Source organism: Triplophysa dalaica, chromosome 15, assembly GCF_015846415.1.
Source record: "Triplophysa dalaica isolate WHDGS20190420 chromosome 15, ASM1584641v1, whole genome shotgun sequence".
Lineage (NCBI taxonomy): Eukaryota > Metazoa > Chordata > Actinopteri > Cypriniformes > Nemacheilidae > Triplophysa > Triplophysa dalaica.
Genome location: NC_079556.1, coordinates 17,109,717 through 17,129,254, shown reverse-complemented (window position 1 = coordinate 17,129,254; position 19,538 = coordinate 17,109,717). Strand labels below are relative to the sequence as shown.

Here is a 19,538-nt window from a genome sequence, read left to right as displayed (position 1 = left end):
AGATTGAAGTGAACTCTGCTCTCATGTACTTTCATAAAACTACAAATCCCTTCAATGCAAAAATAAAACTCTTACAAATACTCTCTGCTGTAAAGAAAAAAATACTAATAAACCCACTCCATTACTACACTGAACAAAAGAAAAAAATAAATGTGTTAATGAACACTGACCCATAAAACACGTTCATGTTCCTAAAGGCTTACACGCCAACTGTGTCATTTCAGTCCCTCACAGCAAACACATTTCAGATGCAATCTTAAGAGTCACTGCACGCCTGTATCTTCTAACTTTGCTTCACTTTTAGGGAGCAACCACACAGAAAACAAAAAAAAACTTTTGAAAAGAAAAACAATTCTCAGGCAGATCTCATTTAAGTGAACGTTAAAATAAAATATAAACACCCACCAGACTCACTTTGACTAAATTGGCTTTAGTATTTGGCAAATATATTGACATGACATTTGACAATTGATTTTTATTAGTGATATGATTTCACATTATTTTGGAGACAAATCCACTTAAGAAAGGGTGGCCTTTATAAAAGCTTGATGTTACACACCTTAAATCTGGCAGTATTAGGAATTCTTAAAACACTCCAAACGTATACAACACGGACACACGAAAGTGAGCTACATGTGTGCTGCGAGGGAGCTGCAGCAACTCTTCTGATGTACAATCCTGGTATCCAAACGTTTCTCTTAATGTTATTTTTTGTCTTTATTTGGTCAGTAAATCTCAGAGCTGACAATACAATGTATGATCAGATGAGAGTCTTCTGTCTGATACTAGAGATATAAACCCTGTGCAGTATCAGAGCAATGCCACGTCAGTATAAAAGAATCCGACATACTCTGCACTTCTAATAGACAGAAGTTGAGTAGATACAAAGGTAAAAGATTTTCCTCTCATCAGAATACCAACAAATCAAAACCACATAGACAGCATTTTCTTTTTTCCAAATATCTTTGAGATTAAAATCAAGTCATAATTATTTCAATTGTCATTAACGCTGTCATAGTTTCTATTGTCTCTCGTCTATGTGGGAGTTGTTGGTATCTTATGGCTCATATGAAAATATGCCCATGAAAAGGGCTCCTCTGGTGAGGGCTGGATGAGATATTCCCAATATGGGAAAAGTGGAGATAAGATATGTGATGCGTACTTCCTCAGCCCTTCATGGATCCATTTGACTGTTTTCCTCTGCATGCTTTTCCATGTGGGAATGCACTGCCTACAAAGACAAGATTCATGTTAATAATATAACTGCAGTTTAAAGCTAAAATCCATTACCTATATATCCATACAGAGTTAAAAGTTATGGATTGCTAGTGTTATAATAAGGACGTCATCATGATTAATATTTATTGGTGCAATGGATCACAAAACTATTTTTCGGAGGAAAAATAATTTTCCTGATTTTGGTTCACCGATGGGAATTTTTTGGATAAGCTAATTTAAATGCTCATCAAGGATTTTTTATGATAACAATTTGTTTTTGCTTATTTTTCCTTGTCCAGATACAGAGAGAGTGCACGCTAAAACTATCTTTTACTCTATTATTAATAAACTTAGTTTATCTGCGGCTCACATGCGTTCCGAACCGTAAAGCACGATCGGTAAAGACCAACCGCAATCCGTTTCAGCACTATTAATAATAATAATAATTTTCAAAACATTATATTCCAAAAATGTAACATAATAACTTAGACTGATAAAGTGATATTAGATCCTTCCATACAAACTTTTAGCCTATACCACGAATTTACAATTTGTTTCAACAGAACGTCTTAACATGTTTTCAAATTTTGCTCTGATAAATTTTGTTTCAATACCGTTTATAAGCCCAACATTAATATTATCGGTTTAAGCACATGAGGTTCAAACAGCAGTTTGAGCACATACAATGATGCTTATGTAAGAATTTTGTTGGGCCAATCACAAAGTTCTAAAGGAACTGTCACAACTTACAACCTAGGAGCTCGAATATTTGTGCCCTGCCTTATCTCGATAAGCAATAAATGTTGCTGCTGTACCTGTCTGGAGCCATTGCGGGTGTTGAAGAAGGAGTCGCAGTTTTTCCAGCGGCATTTAAACGTCTGCTGTGCTGGGTTTGAGTGGTCGTTCAGCAAGTGCTGCTTCAGGTGCTCCATCACACCAAAGATTAACGTACAGCCGTGCCACTACAATTAATGAAACAGATTTATTACCAAGGATGCACAGATTGGATTTCTATTTTAATATTAACATTTGTCATGTATTGCTGCACCATAAAATCAGTTTGACTGACAACAACATTCAACTGGCCAACATATAAGAGAGGCACTAAGTTTAACATCATACAACACAATATGACAACGCTGAGAGGTTTTTGCTGGCAAATATGTATTATTTACAACATGAACTCACATTTGACTCATTTTTACGGAGCACTATATATTCCTGCCTTCACGCAGTCAACTAAACTATTGGTTTGTTATATCAGCCTCTTTCACGCTAAAATCAATATATGATGGTTTTAAATTGATCAAAAACCAGCCTAGAAATTAACAGCAATTTTTTCTTAAACAATATTGCATTGTATCAATGCAGCTTTACACTAAATACAGGGAAGCAAAGTCCAGGCAAAAGAAAAGTACTAGCAAAAAATGGCTACAAAATCTATATCAAATTAAAACAGGTGTAAAATAAAAATAACAAATAAATGTCAAAAGATGTATCTTAGTGGCCGATATATAACTGCACTTTTTTATTTAATTTATTTAATTTATAACTAACAGAATATTTAGCGTATATCACAGTCTTACCCAGCATCGGTAATTTTGGATAAGGTTCAATCTGACAGCTTGCACGCTTCCATCATAGCAACCTGTGTAGATCTACAACATAAAACACAGCATCAATAAATCCGATGACTGTTTATAATACATGAGAAATGACAAATGCTTGCACAGAACAATAAAGGTATTATGACTAGGGGTACAGAAGGAACCTTTGATGTACTCACCATGCTTTTGTGGATGACCATACACATCACCATGTCTGAGTGTCCACCATATACCTGAAGTCTGTCATGAGACTAAAACCAAAGATGATTAGTCAGTATCAAAACTTTATAATAAATTCTGAGATAGCTAATCTTCAAACAAATACAATTCGTACCTGGAGTTCATACACACGGACCAGCTTGTCCAAGCATGCAGTGACCATGACTTTTCCCAAAATGGCCACCACAGTGACGGCATGACTGTGACCCTTATAGATCCTCACCAGTTCTCCAGTCTGGGTTGACAGACGCACACAGGAATCACGACACATAATTTCGACTTCTGAGTCACATACAGGAGAGGAATGAGGTACTTACATGTATATTATGTGCATGCACAGACTGGTCACTTGAGCCACTGAACACCAAATCATTGACCACCTACAGAAATGACACAAAGTACAGCTGAGTGTTTTCTAACTCAGAATTTTGTTTATGATCGTAATCAGATTAGGCACATACCTTCATGCAGAGCACGGTTTTGGTGTGACCCTCTAGAGTACGCAGCAGTAGGCCATTCTTAGCATCCCGAACGCTGATGGTGGTATCATAGGAGCCGACTAGCAGCACACGGCGAGCCCCCTCCTGAGCTGTCGCCAGGCAACTCACAGCACGCGGGCCATGACACTCAAAAATGTCCAACTGCTTATTGTTCTACAGGTGACATGGGACATGTAAATTATGACCTGTTTCAAACCTGTATAACTTTCTTTCTTTTGCAGAACACAGAAGCAAATATTTTAAAGAATGTTGGTAACCAAACAACACTGACCCCCATTGACTTCCATTGTATAAAAAGCCACTGAGACATTTCTCAAAATATATTTTTTCGTGTTCCACAGCAGTCATAAACAGGTTATGAACAGCGTATGAGTGAATAAATAAATAATTCCTACCCTGAGACTAAATGACACAACAGTGCCGTTCGCCAGACCGGCGTAGAGAATCTTCCATCGGATATGAAGACAGAGCACTCGATCTGGGAGACACATCTGTTCCACACATGCTGTTGTCTAGAGGGGACAAAACAGAGGGTGTCATTTTACAGTAAAGAAACAATTGGGTTTAACCCATAAAGATGATAGAGAGCAGACGCATCATTACCTTGAGGCTGTAACAGCGGATGGTCTGATCACTCGATCCAGAGTACAGGCGCTGCTGCATGCCACATCCGGACGACACCACCAGGCAGTTCACCTTACTGCTGTGACCCTCAAATACAGACACACACTCACGACTCTGCAACGTGAATAATAATAATAATGATGAAATTATAAATGAGGTCGCCTTCGGGATTCTGTTTTTGAGTCACATGATCGATGACAAAAAGAGGGACTGACCACCAAGTTGAAGGCGCGTATGGTGCGGTCCCCTGAGCAAGTGAACAGCAGTCCGTTATGGATCTGCATAGCATTCACTGCCTCCTGGTGGCCTTCAAACTTGCCTTCTGTGGGCATATCCTCCTCGCCTGGATCTGACACATCTGTGAACCCACACATATACATACCAGTTAATTCAGTGTGACGAATGTGATGTTACGTAACAACACACAACATAAAAATATACACCATGCACATCATTTTGAACACAAATAAAGCCATTACATTCTGACATCAAATTTGTGCGAGTCGACATGTGCAAGGGCCAATCAATTTTTTTTTATTAACTAATGGAGTTCCCAATGAAAGAACTATTGGCATGACTTTGTATACAAGTTGGCTCATTCCTTAGGTTAAGGGTGTCTTGCCAGACATGAACAGGCACTAAGAATACCTTGCCCTTAAAAAGCAAGTTGGGGACTTTATGAACTATTTTTGTCACATACACATTAAAAGAAATGTTGACACGTAAAAAAGATGCCTCATATGGTCACAAAATGACTAACTGTTTCAAACAAAATGGTTTAACCTCTCATTCCCCTTCACAGCTCCTTCCTGGTGGAACATTCTTCCTAACTCAGTCTGTTCAACCACATCTCTCACAACATTCAAAAAACAACTTAAAACCCATCTCTCCTGTGAATACTTGACAGATAAAAAAACACTCTCTCCTTCTCTTAACAGGTATTGGTCTAGGTTTTGCTGAAACTAGTAACTTTGTATTGGCACCTTTTGTATTATTGCTCCTGTAGGACCGATCACTTATTGCTTCCTGAATTTTCTGTAAGTGGCTTTGGATAAAAGCGTCTGCTAAATTACTAAATATAATGTCACATACCTGAAGGCACCTTGGATTCCATTGTGGAGGATGATTTCATTTCACTGGGAGAAAAAACAAGAAGCATTTAAATACTAATAAACTTCCCAACATTCCCAACATTTTTCTCCCCCCATCATTTCGCTTCAGAAGACATTTATTAACCCACTACTCCTTAATAAATTGAACAGAATGAGTTTTACCTTTCACAAGCCTTGACGATACTGCTACTGCCTATTTCACTGGTGGAAGTGACCTCATCGCAGGCAAGATTATGGGGTTCTGTTGTTGCGTGCTCAACTGTGCCTGCTGTGACTGACTCTTTGGTTTTCTTTTCAGGCATCTCATCTGAGTCTGAAGTATCCAGATTGACAAAGTCGTTGGGCACTTGTGGGGGAAGCTCCACCATCTCTAGTTCAGATGAATCGGAGTCATGTCCGACTTTAATTGGTTGTGACACTAACTCCGTTTCCACTGTGTCCGCTTTTAAAGCCAGCATCTTGATGTTAATGTCTTTCTCTTGGGCTGTGTAAGTTGAGGCACTGGTGCCATTGGATCGCCGTTGAGGTCGGAGCTTTCGAAGGGGTCGTGAGATGGGCTGCTCTAACTCAGAGTCGCTGATCTGAGGCTGCTCATCTCCCATTGCCTTTTTGAGACATTTTCTCTTCTTCAGCTTCCGAACACGTTTCACAGGACTGGGCTCTGGGTGGATGAAGGGAGACTGCAGTTTGGGGGCGAGCTTTACAGAAATGAGCGGAGATGGAGTGTTGGCTAAGCCCTCTTGAGCACTCTGATGACTTTCTGTTTGTGGCGGGGGCGACGGCTCCAGTCTGTGATCTGAGGGCGCTCCGGTAAAAGACATGCTTGTGCTTTCTTGTGATGTGTCTTTTCTCTTGCTGAACTTGAAGCTGGCATCTGTGTAAAATGACAAGATATTTTTAAATACTGCTTGCGATGACTACTTCTGAGCTGTATCAAATGATGGGAACTTACCTGTCTGACATGCTGCATACTCTGTTTGCACAGGTGTGGTCCTATGAGGACCTGGAAGGTCGCGCTCAGAGGGGCAGTTGGAGGGAGAGATGGGCTCCTGTTTGATGGCAACAGGAGGTGGGGTGGTTGTGGAGGGAGAGATTGAGTGGGCAGGTGCAGTTGGGTGAGAGACGTTGATCTGTGAAATTGGGGCTGATGAAGGGGTCACGGTCTCATCCTTTTTTCTCTCTGGCACATCAAATTCACCTGAAAGAGTATGGTTTATTTAATATTAAATAAAAGTAAAAAAATATATATAAGACTAAACTTCTTGGCCATTATAGGCTGTGAGAATCCATTCTCTTAGGGCCTACCCGAATTGTCTCAATTGATGCGCTCGGCATGTTTGATCCCTGAAGCCTGGTTCGATTGACTATTGTGAGTGCTCGCAACCACGCTCGGTCACGGTTCACTTACTGCGCTTTGGCCTGGTTGGAAGTGGTGGGCTGGAGTGCGGTTTGGTTTGGAAAGGGGGCAGTGGGAGGGCAAATCGCGCCGGACATGTACTTGAAAGCATGACGTAAATGAAGTAACCGTCAATTTCTCCCCAAGATTCAGTTGTCACCGTAAAAAACATCTGACACACAGCACACTACACCTGCAGGCGCGTGTCGCTGCGGCCAAAACTACTCCTGATATTAGGTTTTTTCAAACCTAATTTGCAACTCTATGTGTACAATCAGGTTTATGATAATGAAGTACGTGAGGGTAATTTAAAAGCATTATGAGCTGTTTTCTCTCGTATCGTTCTCGTGTGACAATGACATCACTTAAGCAGTCCGTGCAGAGATTAAACACCTCTAATAAAACCCAAACTGAACATTGCTATGGATTCCCTTGTGCTGAGAGGGATTGCTTTGTTTACGTTTACTTCGAAGCAGACGCAGCGTAATGATGAAAGCGTGCCCGGGTGTGGATGGTAAAGAGCAATATGAGCGCAGGCCAGCGGGGGAGTGGGAAGGGGGGACAATTGCACTCGGGCACAGTTGAGAGCAACCGGGATATAAGCGAGTACGGCCTTAAAGAGAAAATATCAAATATTTCTAATGACGTCCACTTTCTGATTATAGTACCTTGCATCCCTTGTAGAATTTCAATTCGTTTGGTTCTCAAGGTGTTCATCTCTGTAGTTACCTGTAGATAAACAAATGAGTTTAAAATCAAACAAGAAAGTGGCACTAACTGGGGTACTTGGTAATAGGGTCTTACTTGTTGTTTCAACATAAGCAGGCGTTGTACTTCCACATAGGCCGCTTGAAGGGCAGCACGTGCCTCAATGAGGCTGTTATCAACTGTCTGAAGAGAGGTATTAAGCTCCTCCTCACGTAGAGATATAACCAACAACTGATCCACTGGAGAGCATTCTGTACATCAAAACACAGACACATTAAAATATGCAACATAAGGAAACTGTGTCGTCGCGTTTAGGGCTGGAACATGACATTGTCTTCCATTTTATTACGTTTTTGTCCACACCATTCACAATGACAATACACGGTAAGCTACTATGGATATTATATCAAAACTTATCACATGGGGGGTTTACAAAGCATTCTGGGTTAAGGAGCTGCAAGGTACGCGGTACTGAGTCAGGCTGACACAGTAAAAACCAGACACAATAGTTTTGTTGGAAAAAAGCATATTTCTTACCTTTTTTAACCTTGATTTTTTGTCTCTTATTTTTTCTGTCTTCAATTGGAATCTCTGTAGACAAAACATCCTAATAAAGAGACAATGGCAGATGAGAAAAAAGACAGATCTGTTCGGTCATCATTTATTTACCATCATGTCCTTCAAAACCTTTTTGATTTTCTTTTGAGGAACACAAAGGAAGATATTTTGAGAAATGTCTCAATGGTTATTCTGTCCACAGATTGGAAATCAACCAAAGTTCCTCAAAATATCTTTCAATATTTATTCTGTTCTGCAGAATAAATCAAGTCATACAGGTTGTAATGAGGTGGAGTAAATTATAATTAAAATTAGGTTGAACCAGTGGTTCTCAAACTGGGTGCCATGGCCCCCTGGGGACCCCCAAGATGGGTCTCGTGGGCCACAGTTTTTGTGGCATTTTATGAAATTTGGAAATTTGGTGTAATCAAACATCTGAAAATATTACCACCAACTAAAAGAATAGATGTTCCAGCATTGTAGAATTTAAACCATCTTTTGTTTAATAAAGATTCTAAGTTTAAGATCATAAGTCTTTATTTGGGGGATCACAAAGCATTGCGATCCACACAAGGGGGACCTTACAACAAAAAAGTTTGAGAACCGCTGGGTTAAACTATCCTTTTAACAAGTGCTACTTTCTTTTCCATTGCCTTTAACATGATGCCTTAAAATGTAGCTAACTGTATAGTAGGAAAGCAAGGCTCCTCACTTGGCTTGGAAAGCCATTGTGTTTCTGAAACTGGCCAAAACAAAACAGTGTTACGTAATAAAGCTTACCCCTGGTGCTCTTCGTTTCTTTCCAACTTCTTGTGTGTCATTTAGCTCATTCTCTGAAGTACAAAATATGTCTACTTCAATGTCCTCAGAACCCTGAGGGGGCCCTTTCAAGCCCTTATTCTTCAAATGATCTTTCGCTTCTCTTTCCAACTGCTGTGAAGGACCACTAACCGGAGTGTCTCTTAATGGATCCACAGCTTTGAGGAGGGAGTTGGTGTCGGAAGCTCCATTTTTTACCATGCTGCTTTCAGACAAGCTACGTTTGCGGGAAGGCACGGAAACTTGACTAATATCAAACACAGATTCCCAATGAAAGCCCTCACAAAGAGGGACATCATTTTCATCCATTTGGTTCAGACCTTCAGGTTCACAAGGCACCATTTCTATACCAAATCTGAAAGTATTGAGGATAAACATGACATTAAGGTATGAATGAAACAACTGACACTGTACTCTAGAATATTGAATTCATGAAAGAAAAAAGAAAAGAACTCAAGCAGTACCTTGGTAAGCCCTTGCCTTGCTCTTGCTTCTTACGATTGACTTCCTGGTATACCTGGTCCCAGTTGACATTTCTACTAAAGGAAGAGGAGCGAATGAGCTGCTGCAAGGTGGGCTTGAGTCCGGAGTCCTTCTCAGACTCGTTCTTCCGCGTGTCACTCACATTCCTAATCCGTCTGGCATTATTCAAGTTGGGTTCATGACCTGTTGCTTTGCTTTTGGTGCCCATATGGCGGGTCAGATCTCGTTTCAAACATGCAGGCAAGGCAAGCTTACTTAAAGAGGGCACCAAACCATCTTCTGTTGGTTGGGATGGGTTGCTCCCAACCCCTTCAGCGGATGAGCACAAACCTTCATCTGCCATGTCCATGACTTGATCTTGGACTGGTAGGTGAGGATTTACTTCTCTTTCACCACACTCCTCCTCATCTTCATGGTCCATAGTTGAGGTACTAACTTGCAATGACTGCAGAGATGGAAGCGATATTTTGCCAATTTCGCCCAAAGTCTCTGAATTGGTCAGCTTGGCGTCTTTGTTAATGCTACTATGCTTAACAAAAGCTGGTTGTTCTCGTGTCATCTGCTTGTTTAGTTTCTTCTTTCTTTCATAAATCTTTTTATTCTTGTTTTGATCTAAACTCTCGACCTGCTGGGGTTCTTTAATCTGAGGTGCTGTCTTTGTTCCCTTGAGGCAGTTTTCTGGGCCAGATGAGTCAACAGAGCTCTTTCGATTCAGCAAGGTCTCCTTGGCTTTTCGCAACATGTCTGACAGGATATGCTCTTTCTCTGCATTCAAAGCTGTATGTTGTGAGAACTCTGAGCTTGAATGGGAATATTTAGAGTCTTGACTTCTATCTTGCACGAGATTACTCTTTGAACTATGTGTCGAAGATGCCCCACTTTCAGCTTGCTTGTTGGGACAACAGTTTTTAATAGATTCCACATCTGACTTCTCTGAGCTTGATGCAGGATTAGGTTGAGATGGAGGGTTAGGTTGAGATAAAGGATCTGCAACTTTAGCTGGTGGATATGGTGTCCATCGGTTAACCTTCTCTGTCTTCTGACACTTAGCTTTGGCGAGATCATGTTCTCCGCTAAGTTCTTCTGGATTCTGTTGACTATTTGTCTGACCCTCAAAGATTTTGAATGTTCTTTGCTGCTCTCTTGAAGGAGAATTAAAAAACTTATGTGGCGCATGTTGTCCCTGCCAAGTATGCTTATACTGACCATTATTCCAGTGAGGCTTATTTCTCTGCTGTGGAGGGCACACGCCATAGCCACCTTGTCTATCACCCCAAAAGTTTCCTTGGTTATGCAAATGTCCTCCTTGTTGATCCATTGATCCCCATCTCTGCATGTCGGGAGGTCCTTCAGCATGCCATGTTGCGCATCTGATCTGTCGGTTAGGGTTAGGCCACTTGCTACGGTCGGGGGATTGAAAACTTAAATTCTGCCAATTGGAGGCTTTGCCTCTTTTAGGGAGCTGGTTGTAGTTATGGAAGGGTCGGTCCCAAGAGCCATATTGCTGGTACATTAAAGGCCTTGGCCCCTGCCAATGAGACTGTACCTCACGCCATCTCCTCATGTCCTCTTGTTGCTCTTTAGCCAGCTTTGCAGCAGCCTCTTCTCTTCTAAACATAATAATTCATGACAATTTACCAAACAAAATAAGGTTCACACAGTCCAAGTTGGACTAACACTGTGTAAAGTGGAAGGGGGTCACATATGGTGGGATAAAGTCTGGTATGTGACAGGATGACAGCTGCTGATGATGACAGCTTCAGATCATGTGCCATTCCCCACCATATCTCTAAAAGCATTTACTTACAGAATATCTTGATGTCATCCATAGAAAATAGTGCACTAGTTCCAAAGAACACCTTAATATTAGACTTATTTAAAACAATGAACCAACAGAGCAACATAAAGGGTTTGTGCCATTAGCGAATGTTTAACGTTCACTTAAGCAGCATGGTGAATAAAAATAGTTGTAGTGGTGGGACTATTTAAAGACAATCTGCTCATACTGTTTAAGGGTGGGTTAGCATGAAGGCAATGGTGTAGTATGTATCCATGAGTGTGAGGGTCCAAGTGTGCAGTCATGTCTGTTTTAGGGCTCATGCGATTTACTCTCAAGTGTCAGACCTGTTTGCAGGACGTTTAATATAGTACTGCAGGTGTTGTGGAAACAAACAGAGGACCAACAAAAAAACTCTAAATTACAAGCTTTGGACAAACTGTGTCTTTAGCAAAAAATCTGATCTCTAAAAACATACAGAATAAACACTAACCTTATAATTTCCCTGCGTTTCTCAATGAGCTGCACAAAGTCCTTATCAAAGTATTCTTCGTTTTTGTCTTCGTTCAAGGGCTGGCGCTTCTGATCTTCAATACGCTGTTTATGTACGGGGCTGGAGATGTGACTAGCGTAGTCAGTCAGGCTCACCACCATAATGCCGCAGACCCGACACTCATGTCCACAGTCCCTGGGAACGGAGGGGGACAAAGGCTGCTTAATACTCCCCACAGGCATGGCTACTGCTTTTGAGAGTGGCTTTTAGCTGCCCTTGTAGGAGATCAGGAGGTAAACTGACTTTTCAAAATAAAAGTTAAAAGTTAAAAGTTAGGGAATAGGGAAAAAATCTTCCTGATCTTGTCGTCTGTTTGAAGAGGTCCAGTAAGACCGGGCGAGAGGAGGCGGCACTGGTAGAGCATACGATTTTAAGGTATAAGCTCAGAGGGGTGAGCACCCTCTCAGCAGTAGCTGAGCCCTAGCACGCTGTCATGATGGAGTCCGCTGTGCTCTGAGACAAGGGTTGGGAGAGCTATTGGATTCCCCCACCCTTTCTCCCTACTCTGCGCTTTAGGACTGCAGCAGGGGCGGGACTTTTCAGGTTGTAACTCAAGATGCTTACAGTTGCCGGCTCAAGTGGCTCTCTTTAGTGCCAAACTCGTGATGTGATATATAGATAGTTGCACTTGGCACCTGGTCTGTCCCACGAAAAATGGTGTCATGGCATCTTGCCATTTTCCACTCAGCAGACTTTGAACTTATTATTTTTTAAGTAAAATGCAGGCCCTGTTTATGTGGCTTCCATTAGTGAAATGCGATTCAGGTATTTGAATTAGGGGTGTCGCAATAAAGCGGTCATAACCGTGATACTAAAAACCGTGAGCATCGATATCATGGTTAAAGGGATAGTTTGCCCAAAAATTCAAATTCAGTCTTCATTTCCTCACCTTTGAGTTGTTCCAACCCTGTTGTAATTCATTTGTTCTGATGAACAAAGAGAAAGATATTTGGCAGAATGCTTAAAACCAAACATTTCTTGGACCCCATTGACTACCATAGTAGGAAAATTACTTTAAAATTGATTTTGTTCTGTTGAACACAAAGAAGATATTTTGAAAGATGTAGGACAGCAAACAGTTCTGGGGCACTTTTGACTACCATTGTAATTTTTTCTTCTATGGTAGTCAATGGGGTAAATGATGACAGAATGATGACAGAATTTTCATATTTGGGTGAACTGTCCCTTTAATTCTACAGATATTACAATACTGTTAACTGTTAACCAACCATTTACATTTTGCAATAAGAGTCACAATAGTTACAAACTCTTTCGCTAACTTTGATCATTTGTATTTTGAGTGATTCACTGTTCAAATAAAATACAAAAAACGAAATAAACTAAATTAAATATGAATTTGATTAATAGCATCATTTTTTTTTATACTGCGGTATTGCAGTATTACTAGATATTGCGATAATATTGGTGTAACATTTATCCTACAAAAATCACTATGCAGCTGGTTAAAATGTTGCAAAAATTGTGTTTGCATCTTTTACAATTCAGATTTCAATACACTACCTCTATGAACTTATTCTCACTTTTCACATTCCAGGCTCATAGTTCTACATTATTGTCAGATGAGAGAACCAGTTGTCATTTGTCAGCTCTCCCAGTTGTTTCCAATGTTCCTATATATACTCCAAAGTTATGGCAGCTGCCTCGGTTCATCCAACCACTGACCAGAGGAGACACGTGCCTGACAGTACACATGTATTGGCCTAACTCTATTCAGGGTTCTCAAAGTTTTTTTTTTACAAATAAATTCAATGACCTAACAATAATTACAACAATTTTTGATCACAGCTTAAAGGTTTTTTTAAAACAACTTAGTTCTGGGATGGATTTGAAACAATTATACACATGACTGGAAAAATGTCTGTATATTATAACTTACTGCAGTTACAGGTCAGTACAGAATCACACTTTTGAAATCTTTTCTATTACTTTGTGAACCCTCCATACTGTTAAAAAAACCTCAACAATGACACTGTAAGTAACTCTCTTTTATAATAACATGAAAAAAACAGCTAGACTTGTTTTTTCCATGTAAGTATTTCGATCAGGTCAATATAATAATACATACTTGTGCACCTGCCGTACTAAATCTTACAATAATATTCAACCACAAGCATTTAAAGCTTGTCTTTATTTCACTAGACAAATAAAGGGTGGAGAAACTCTAAGTAAACAGTTGTTTTGTTACGTGTGCTTGCAAACACATTGGAATGTGTAAGCTAGAGAAACAAGTACACACTTGTTTACATATCTTCACCAAGTCAGATTTATGTATAGAACAGAGATCTCTAAAAGTTTAACACAAGTTACATAAGAACTTGATAGAGAGAACAGTGATGTGGAATGTGGGCTCTTACCGGCCTTTCAGATTCTCCAGTTCCCGATGGTGCAACATACTTCTCATGTGCTCCTCCATCTCCTACACAAACACACACTATGAGGATTCAACTTGGATTTTTACAGTAATTTTGCAACTAATTTAGCACAAAATGATAGTTCATCAAACAAATATTAAAATGATCATATTCCGGAGGGATTGGGTGAGGGTGTTAGTTTAAGCAGCCAGGTTTACCGGTTTGGAGTTGTAGACAGTTTCACAAAGAATGCATTTCTGTTCTTTGCCCATGTTGTATGGTGTTGTTTTGTCTCAGGCCACCACAAATAAAAAGGGCTCTGCATATAGAAAGAGAAAAAATGTATTAATTAATCAACCAACATCATATTTAATATGTCAATGTCATCAGTGCAGCATTCATCATCGGTTGCACCTCATATATTTATACTGTAAGAGCTATTATGCTCTTCCAGATAGATGAGATTGTATGGAATCAATAAAAGAATGAAATAAAACTCCACCTCCAGTACACCACGTGAAAAGGTCAGTGTTTTTGGCTCTACTATAGGATGCCAGGACACACAAGACATGGACAGCACTAAGGTCAAGTGATAGCATTTATTCCCAAAGGGGCATATCCACAATATGGCTTGCCTTATGTACAACAATGTCTCTGAAAACTAACACTGAAGGTTATATAATAAATGTCATGGAATAAATAAATACTCTGCTGGAATCCCATCCATGTTGAATTCTTCGTGAAAGCGCAGCTGGAGAGCCTGGCATATTTTACAAATTTTTATAATTTGCTACTAACGCCAATCATTAAGGGTATAGTTTACCCAAAAAATGAAAATTCTATCCTCATTTGTCAACACCTAACTTTTAATTCTCCTTCGAGTTGTTCCAAAATTGTATGAATTTCTCTGTTTTCTGATGAACAGAGAAAGATATTTGGAAGAATGCTTGTAACCAAACAACTCTCGCCCCCCACTGACTCCCATAGTAGGAAAAATTACTTTGGGGGGCGAGAGTTGTTTGGTTACAAGAATTCTTCCAAATATCCCCAAATATCTTTCTCAAACATACTAACGGCTAATAATCAGGTTTGTGTTACTCACATCTATTATTATAGTATAACCTGTTAATCTTGTCTAATGATTAGTGTGCAACTGTTTGTTGTTCACAGCGTGCTTTGAAAATGGTCCGTTAGCCCACTGGCTAAATGCAACTTTTAGAAGAATGCCGATAATATAACAAAACTTATAATGCGTAAACTGATTCGTCAGACATATGTATACACACGCATGATTAAATCACAAAGTGAATCTGGACAATAATGTAAGCCTGTCGGTGTCTGCATGTGCAGATGTTTAGCATCCAGGCTAACACACAGTGCCTTTGCATCCATTCACTTCACGGACTGAAATGTGCGTGTATAAGACACAAAACTTGTAAAAAAACAAAATCCAATTTTCGCAGATACCTCTTAATTCAAGCGGAGGAAGCATTTCTTCAGATTTCCATAAAAACACAACGTCTGTTTATATTCCACCTTTTTTTAGCAACGTTATGTGTCGTGAATGTGAAGAAACCATCGTTTAGTATAAAAAATGGCCGCAATTATTTCGACGTAAAAGTCCCCGGTTAACGGTTTTCAAAATAAATAAATACACATGAAACAATTAAAACTTTTAACAATTCAAATTTAAGCAGAATAATTTTGTAGAATATTTTAATAGAAAGGTAAAAAAAGCAAAAAAGTAACAAATTTGCGAGAAAAATAGAGGGAGGTACAGTGAAAGTCAATATAATATAACAAGAGACAACTCACTTAGGATAAGGCAAGTCTATGTTATAACTTTCAAAAACTTATACAACTTTTTAATGCGCTAGCACAAGGTCATTCAAGTAACTGGGTTAAAATCTTTGTTTGCACAACGGCCAATACTTGTACTTGTTTGGTGATGTATTCTCCCACTTATGCCAAAACACACAGAAAATAACAAAATAACATACTTTTGTTCTTGAGACAACATCAATAAAATACATTTTTAGAATCTGGGATCTTAAAAATGCAAAAGCAATTCTAAATAACATAAAAACTAATATACAATGTCTGAATATTATAAGGACACATATGTCAAGAAATTAGCCTTATATATTAAGAGTAGACACTTATAATTAATACCATTAATATTATGTTAAAAATCTATGAAATCCTTTCATAAAATTTGTATGAGTTGTTACAACATGTCTCGTATTATTAAAACACATTGACTGCAACAGTCTAAACAGCAGCAAGAAGAGATCACTTCTGGCTCTAAAAAAATGCTACATCATTGTATGCTTTGCAATAGAGTAGTCAGACTGTGACAAACTAGATAATTTTTTGTTCCTTTTGAAGTGTTTTACGCAAAATAATCAGGCGGCCTAACCTTAATTACAATTGCCTCACTTAAGATCACATCATTAGTTGATCCACACTTCTTAGTCATCATTTACACAAAGCTGAATCTCACAGAGATTAGTTGCTAATCAACCACTTTAGTTAATATTTCAGTGTCCCAAAGCACATAAACTTTGCCCTGAAAGACATGTGCCTTAACATCCAGCTACTTTTACGATTTCAGGGTAAAATCTATTGTCCAGTTAAAAGTTAACACACAATAAAATATTGTTTTTCAAAATGCAATAGATAGTTGTAATCAAAATCTTAACTTCTAGTGTTCCGTGTAGTGCTGTTTTATAAGAATAACGAATTTCAGTATGAATTTAGCTGATTTGGTCCATCTCTCTCAATTTTGCCCTTAAATGTCTTTTACGAATTTTGATCATCCACTTAATGCTAAGTTTGGCAAAGTCTGCTGCTTTGAATAGAGCCATAAAGACGCCACACAAAATGGCTATGGTGTTCCATGGGTTTGCTGTGACTATCTGTTAAAAATAAGACATAATGAATTAGTTACGTACAACCAATGCGTTTTGTTTTGCAAAACATTCATTTAACAAAGAAAAATATACTGCAGTTTTGATGATGCTTTTACTTACATCTTTGACTTGCTGTATGAATGGATCTCGCCATTGGAACACAGCAAAGAAAAGTTCATTGGCTTGCTCCTGTGGTGGCCTCTTGTCTATGTATTTCACTACACTGGACTTAAATGATATGGAATATTAATATTGAGGGAAACTTAATATTTTAAGAATCATTGTGATCATAACATTGTTGCTTGTATTATTGTATGTTGAAGATCACAAATGTTAGGAGTGAATAGTATTGCATTGATATATTACCTCTTGCCTAAATTCCACTGATTCACTTCCTCTGCCTGGGGTTTTGACCAAAGACATTTTGACCCATGTCCGAAAGCCTCCAGAGAAGGTCCACATTGAATAGTTTCTTTCACAATCCATCATAAATGCAGCCTTATCTGTGCTAATAAGAAAATGACATATTTTACACAAATTAGGGTGTTTATAATTTTTTCACAAGTCAACAAAACATGGCACGTACTGTTTACAAATGTACCTTTCAAGCAGGTCACTAAATTCGGCAAAAAACATGTAACTGATTGCACTGAAATCTTCTTCCGTTTCATTACGACTAAACTGAAGGAATATTAGTTCTCGGTTCCTCACATCAGTCGGACCTCTGACCACCATTGCTCGCTTCTGGCAAACACATAACATTACTAATAATAGTATCAACTTGGCAAAATAGCTTAAAAATAAATCTTAAAAAAATCGAACACATACTTGTGTCTTGTTTGAATATGGTCCATAGTAAATGATCTCTTCTATTATACAGTCTCCTTCCGCCCGGCTGCCCGATGATACAGGAGGTGGAATGTTGTCATGATAATGATGCATGCAACTCAATAACTGAGCATTCCCAGGATACAACACAATTCCTGTTTGTAAACAAACAAAGACGTACTACAAAAACAGATTTTGAGAGAGACGATTGAACATCAGTGTGCAGGGAACTCACCTGGTGGTGTAAACTCTTCAACCTCTTTGTATGAAACGGACATTACTGGATGGTTGAGCTTCTCCATAAAGTCTGAAATAGTTTGATAAGCTAAGAAGGCAGCAACTGAACTAAGCAGCAGGTAAATGAGCACAAGGATGACTGTGAAAACATTCTTCAGACAGGCTTTGTTGAAGGTTATGGGCATAAGGTTGCTGTCCACAATGTCCTCATCTAAAATATAGTGAACAATAGTTGTAAATAATGTATAAATAAATAAAAAAGCAATCATTCATTAAAATTTGATTTTAGGAAAATGGGGACCTGGTAAAGGATCACAGCTTGCTTCATCATGCTCCACTTCAGAAACGTCATTATTCCCATATGACCCATGCGGGCCAGAACAGTCATCACCATTGAACTACGATGCAAAAAAAAAAACATAAACACAGTTAGTTATTTGATTTCTTGAAACATCTACAACAGCCATAAGTGCATAAGCTTCTTCAAATTTCAACCCAATTACTTATTTATGCTTTTTAAAATAAACATATTTGAAAGGTGTGCTTTTTTCCTATTTATTGTTCAATATAACAAAAACGTAGAGTTTTTAAATTGTATTATCTAAATGGAAAACACTCGTTGAATAGAAAAAAGCTTACACAGCATTTATTTTCCATATTGGACCCCGAAAGCGTGTTAAAAAGTAACGTTTTTCTTAATACAAGAGTTCGAAAGCTTGTACCACATTCTTGGAAAGCGTCGTATATAATGTATTCACAGAAACGTTATAATCCTAAATTTCTCGCTGCACGTGTGCTATAATAAACCGAAGAGCGGTCAGCTGTTATCACATGACTTTAGCTGTAGTAGCCTTCACATCGGGCATGTCCTTACAACAACTGCATCGAACATAAATGAAAGTACTGACAACTAACGAGTGTAAGCAGCATTTAGCCCACATTTCACACATAAGTTTTATTATTACCTCCTGATATGATCGAGATGTTTCTCTCCTCAGCATTTTGCGTCACCTTTGGACATTTAAAAATTGCCATTAACTCCCTAGACTCCGGATTCAGAACAGGATACTGACTTCCAAGCTCTATTTGATAGCATCTAGAAGCTCTCATGAGGCACGGCAATAGCAAATAACAGCAACTGGACAGAAACACGGGTCAAGCGTGACATCACATCTATTATTGGATGGGATCTGGAGACTTTCATCTTTTTAATGACAGTTCTCGAGAAATCTTCTTTAATGATATGTATGTAACTGAATGTGTTCTGTGAGTGTTTTTATATGACTAACAACACATCACAACTTTAAATAAAAGTCTTTCGCAAATTACAAATTCGCCTGAACTTCATAGGACTAAATTAAGCGCTTTTATGGTGAAAAGGGATGAAAAAATGGGGAAACCCTTTTAATATTCCTGTTGTTGGCTTGAGTTCAGTTTATCAGTTTTATAGCAGTCCCTACTACCGGTTTCAGTGGGCGACGTAACTTCCTGTCCGTCGCACGTGATTTTGAAAACAGAAACTCAGGGCAAGTGGAAGTTTAGAAAATTCCCGAAGCAGAAGTGGGCACAACATTTGAGATGCAATAGATATATTAACCGAACACAAACAACGCTC

At 38.9% G+C, this 19,538-nt stretch overlaps 2 protein-coding genes across 3 annotated transcripts; both read right to left on the bottom strand.

Annotated features, from left to right (window-relative positions):
- Nucleotides 1-513: 513 nt before the first annotated feature.
- On the bottom strand, nucleotides 514-15,539 carry znf106a (zinc finger protein 106a). 2 transcript variants are annotated; one of them, XM_056767796.1, is made up of 22 exons: nucleotides 15,414-15,539; nucleotides 14,165-14,265; nucleotides 13,950-14,011; nucleotides 11,515-11,709; nucleotides 9,226-10,854; nucleotides 8,723-9,116; nucleotides 7,922-7,991; nucleotides 7,481-7,635; nucleotides 7,345-7,405; nucleotides 6,233-6,478; nucleotides 5,443-6,154; nucleotides 5,261-5,304; nucleotides 4,384-4,526; nucleotides 4,148-4,282; nucleotides 3,940-4,056; nucleotides 3,506-3,697; nucleotides 3,362-3,424; nucleotides 3,160-3,279; nucleotides 3,005-3,076; nucleotides 2,805-2,876; nucleotides 2,034-2,180; nucleotides 514-1,231 (listed from the first exon to the last, which is right to left on the bottom strand). In XM_056767796.1, the coding sequence occupies exons 2-22, from the start codon at nucleotides 14,216-14,218 to the stop codon at nucleotides 1,175-1,177; spliced, it is 4,740 nt and encodes a 1,579-aa protein (XP_056623774.1). In that variant the 5' UTR covers nucleotides 14,219-14,265; nucleotides 15,414-15,539; the 3' UTR covers nucleotides 514-1,174. The 2 variants fall into 2 exon arrangements, with proteins under 2 accessions (XP_056623774.1, XP_056623775.1); XM_056767797.1 differs by having other exon boundaries at nucleotides 9,226-10,851.
- Nucleotides 15,540-15,645: 106 nt separating this feature from the next.
- Nucleotides 15,646-19,536, bottom strand: pacc1 (proton activated chloride channel 1). Its single transcript, XM_056768369.1, has 8 exons — nucleotides 18,889-19,536; nucleotides 18,225-18,321; nucleotides 17,922-18,134; nucleotides 17,687-17,841; nucleotides 17,460-17,602; nucleotides 17,225-17,366; nucleotides 16,979-17,086; nucleotides 15,646-16,864 (listed from the first exon to the last, which is right to left on the bottom strand). Exons 1-8 carry the CDS (start codon nucleotides 18,922-18,924, stop codon nucleotides 16,703-16,705), a joined length of 1,056 nt encoding a protein of 351 aa, XP_056624347.1. The 5' UTR covers nucleotides 18,925-19,536; the 3' UTR covers nucleotides 15,646-16,702.
- Nucleotides 19,537-19,538: the final 2 nt, after the last annotated feature.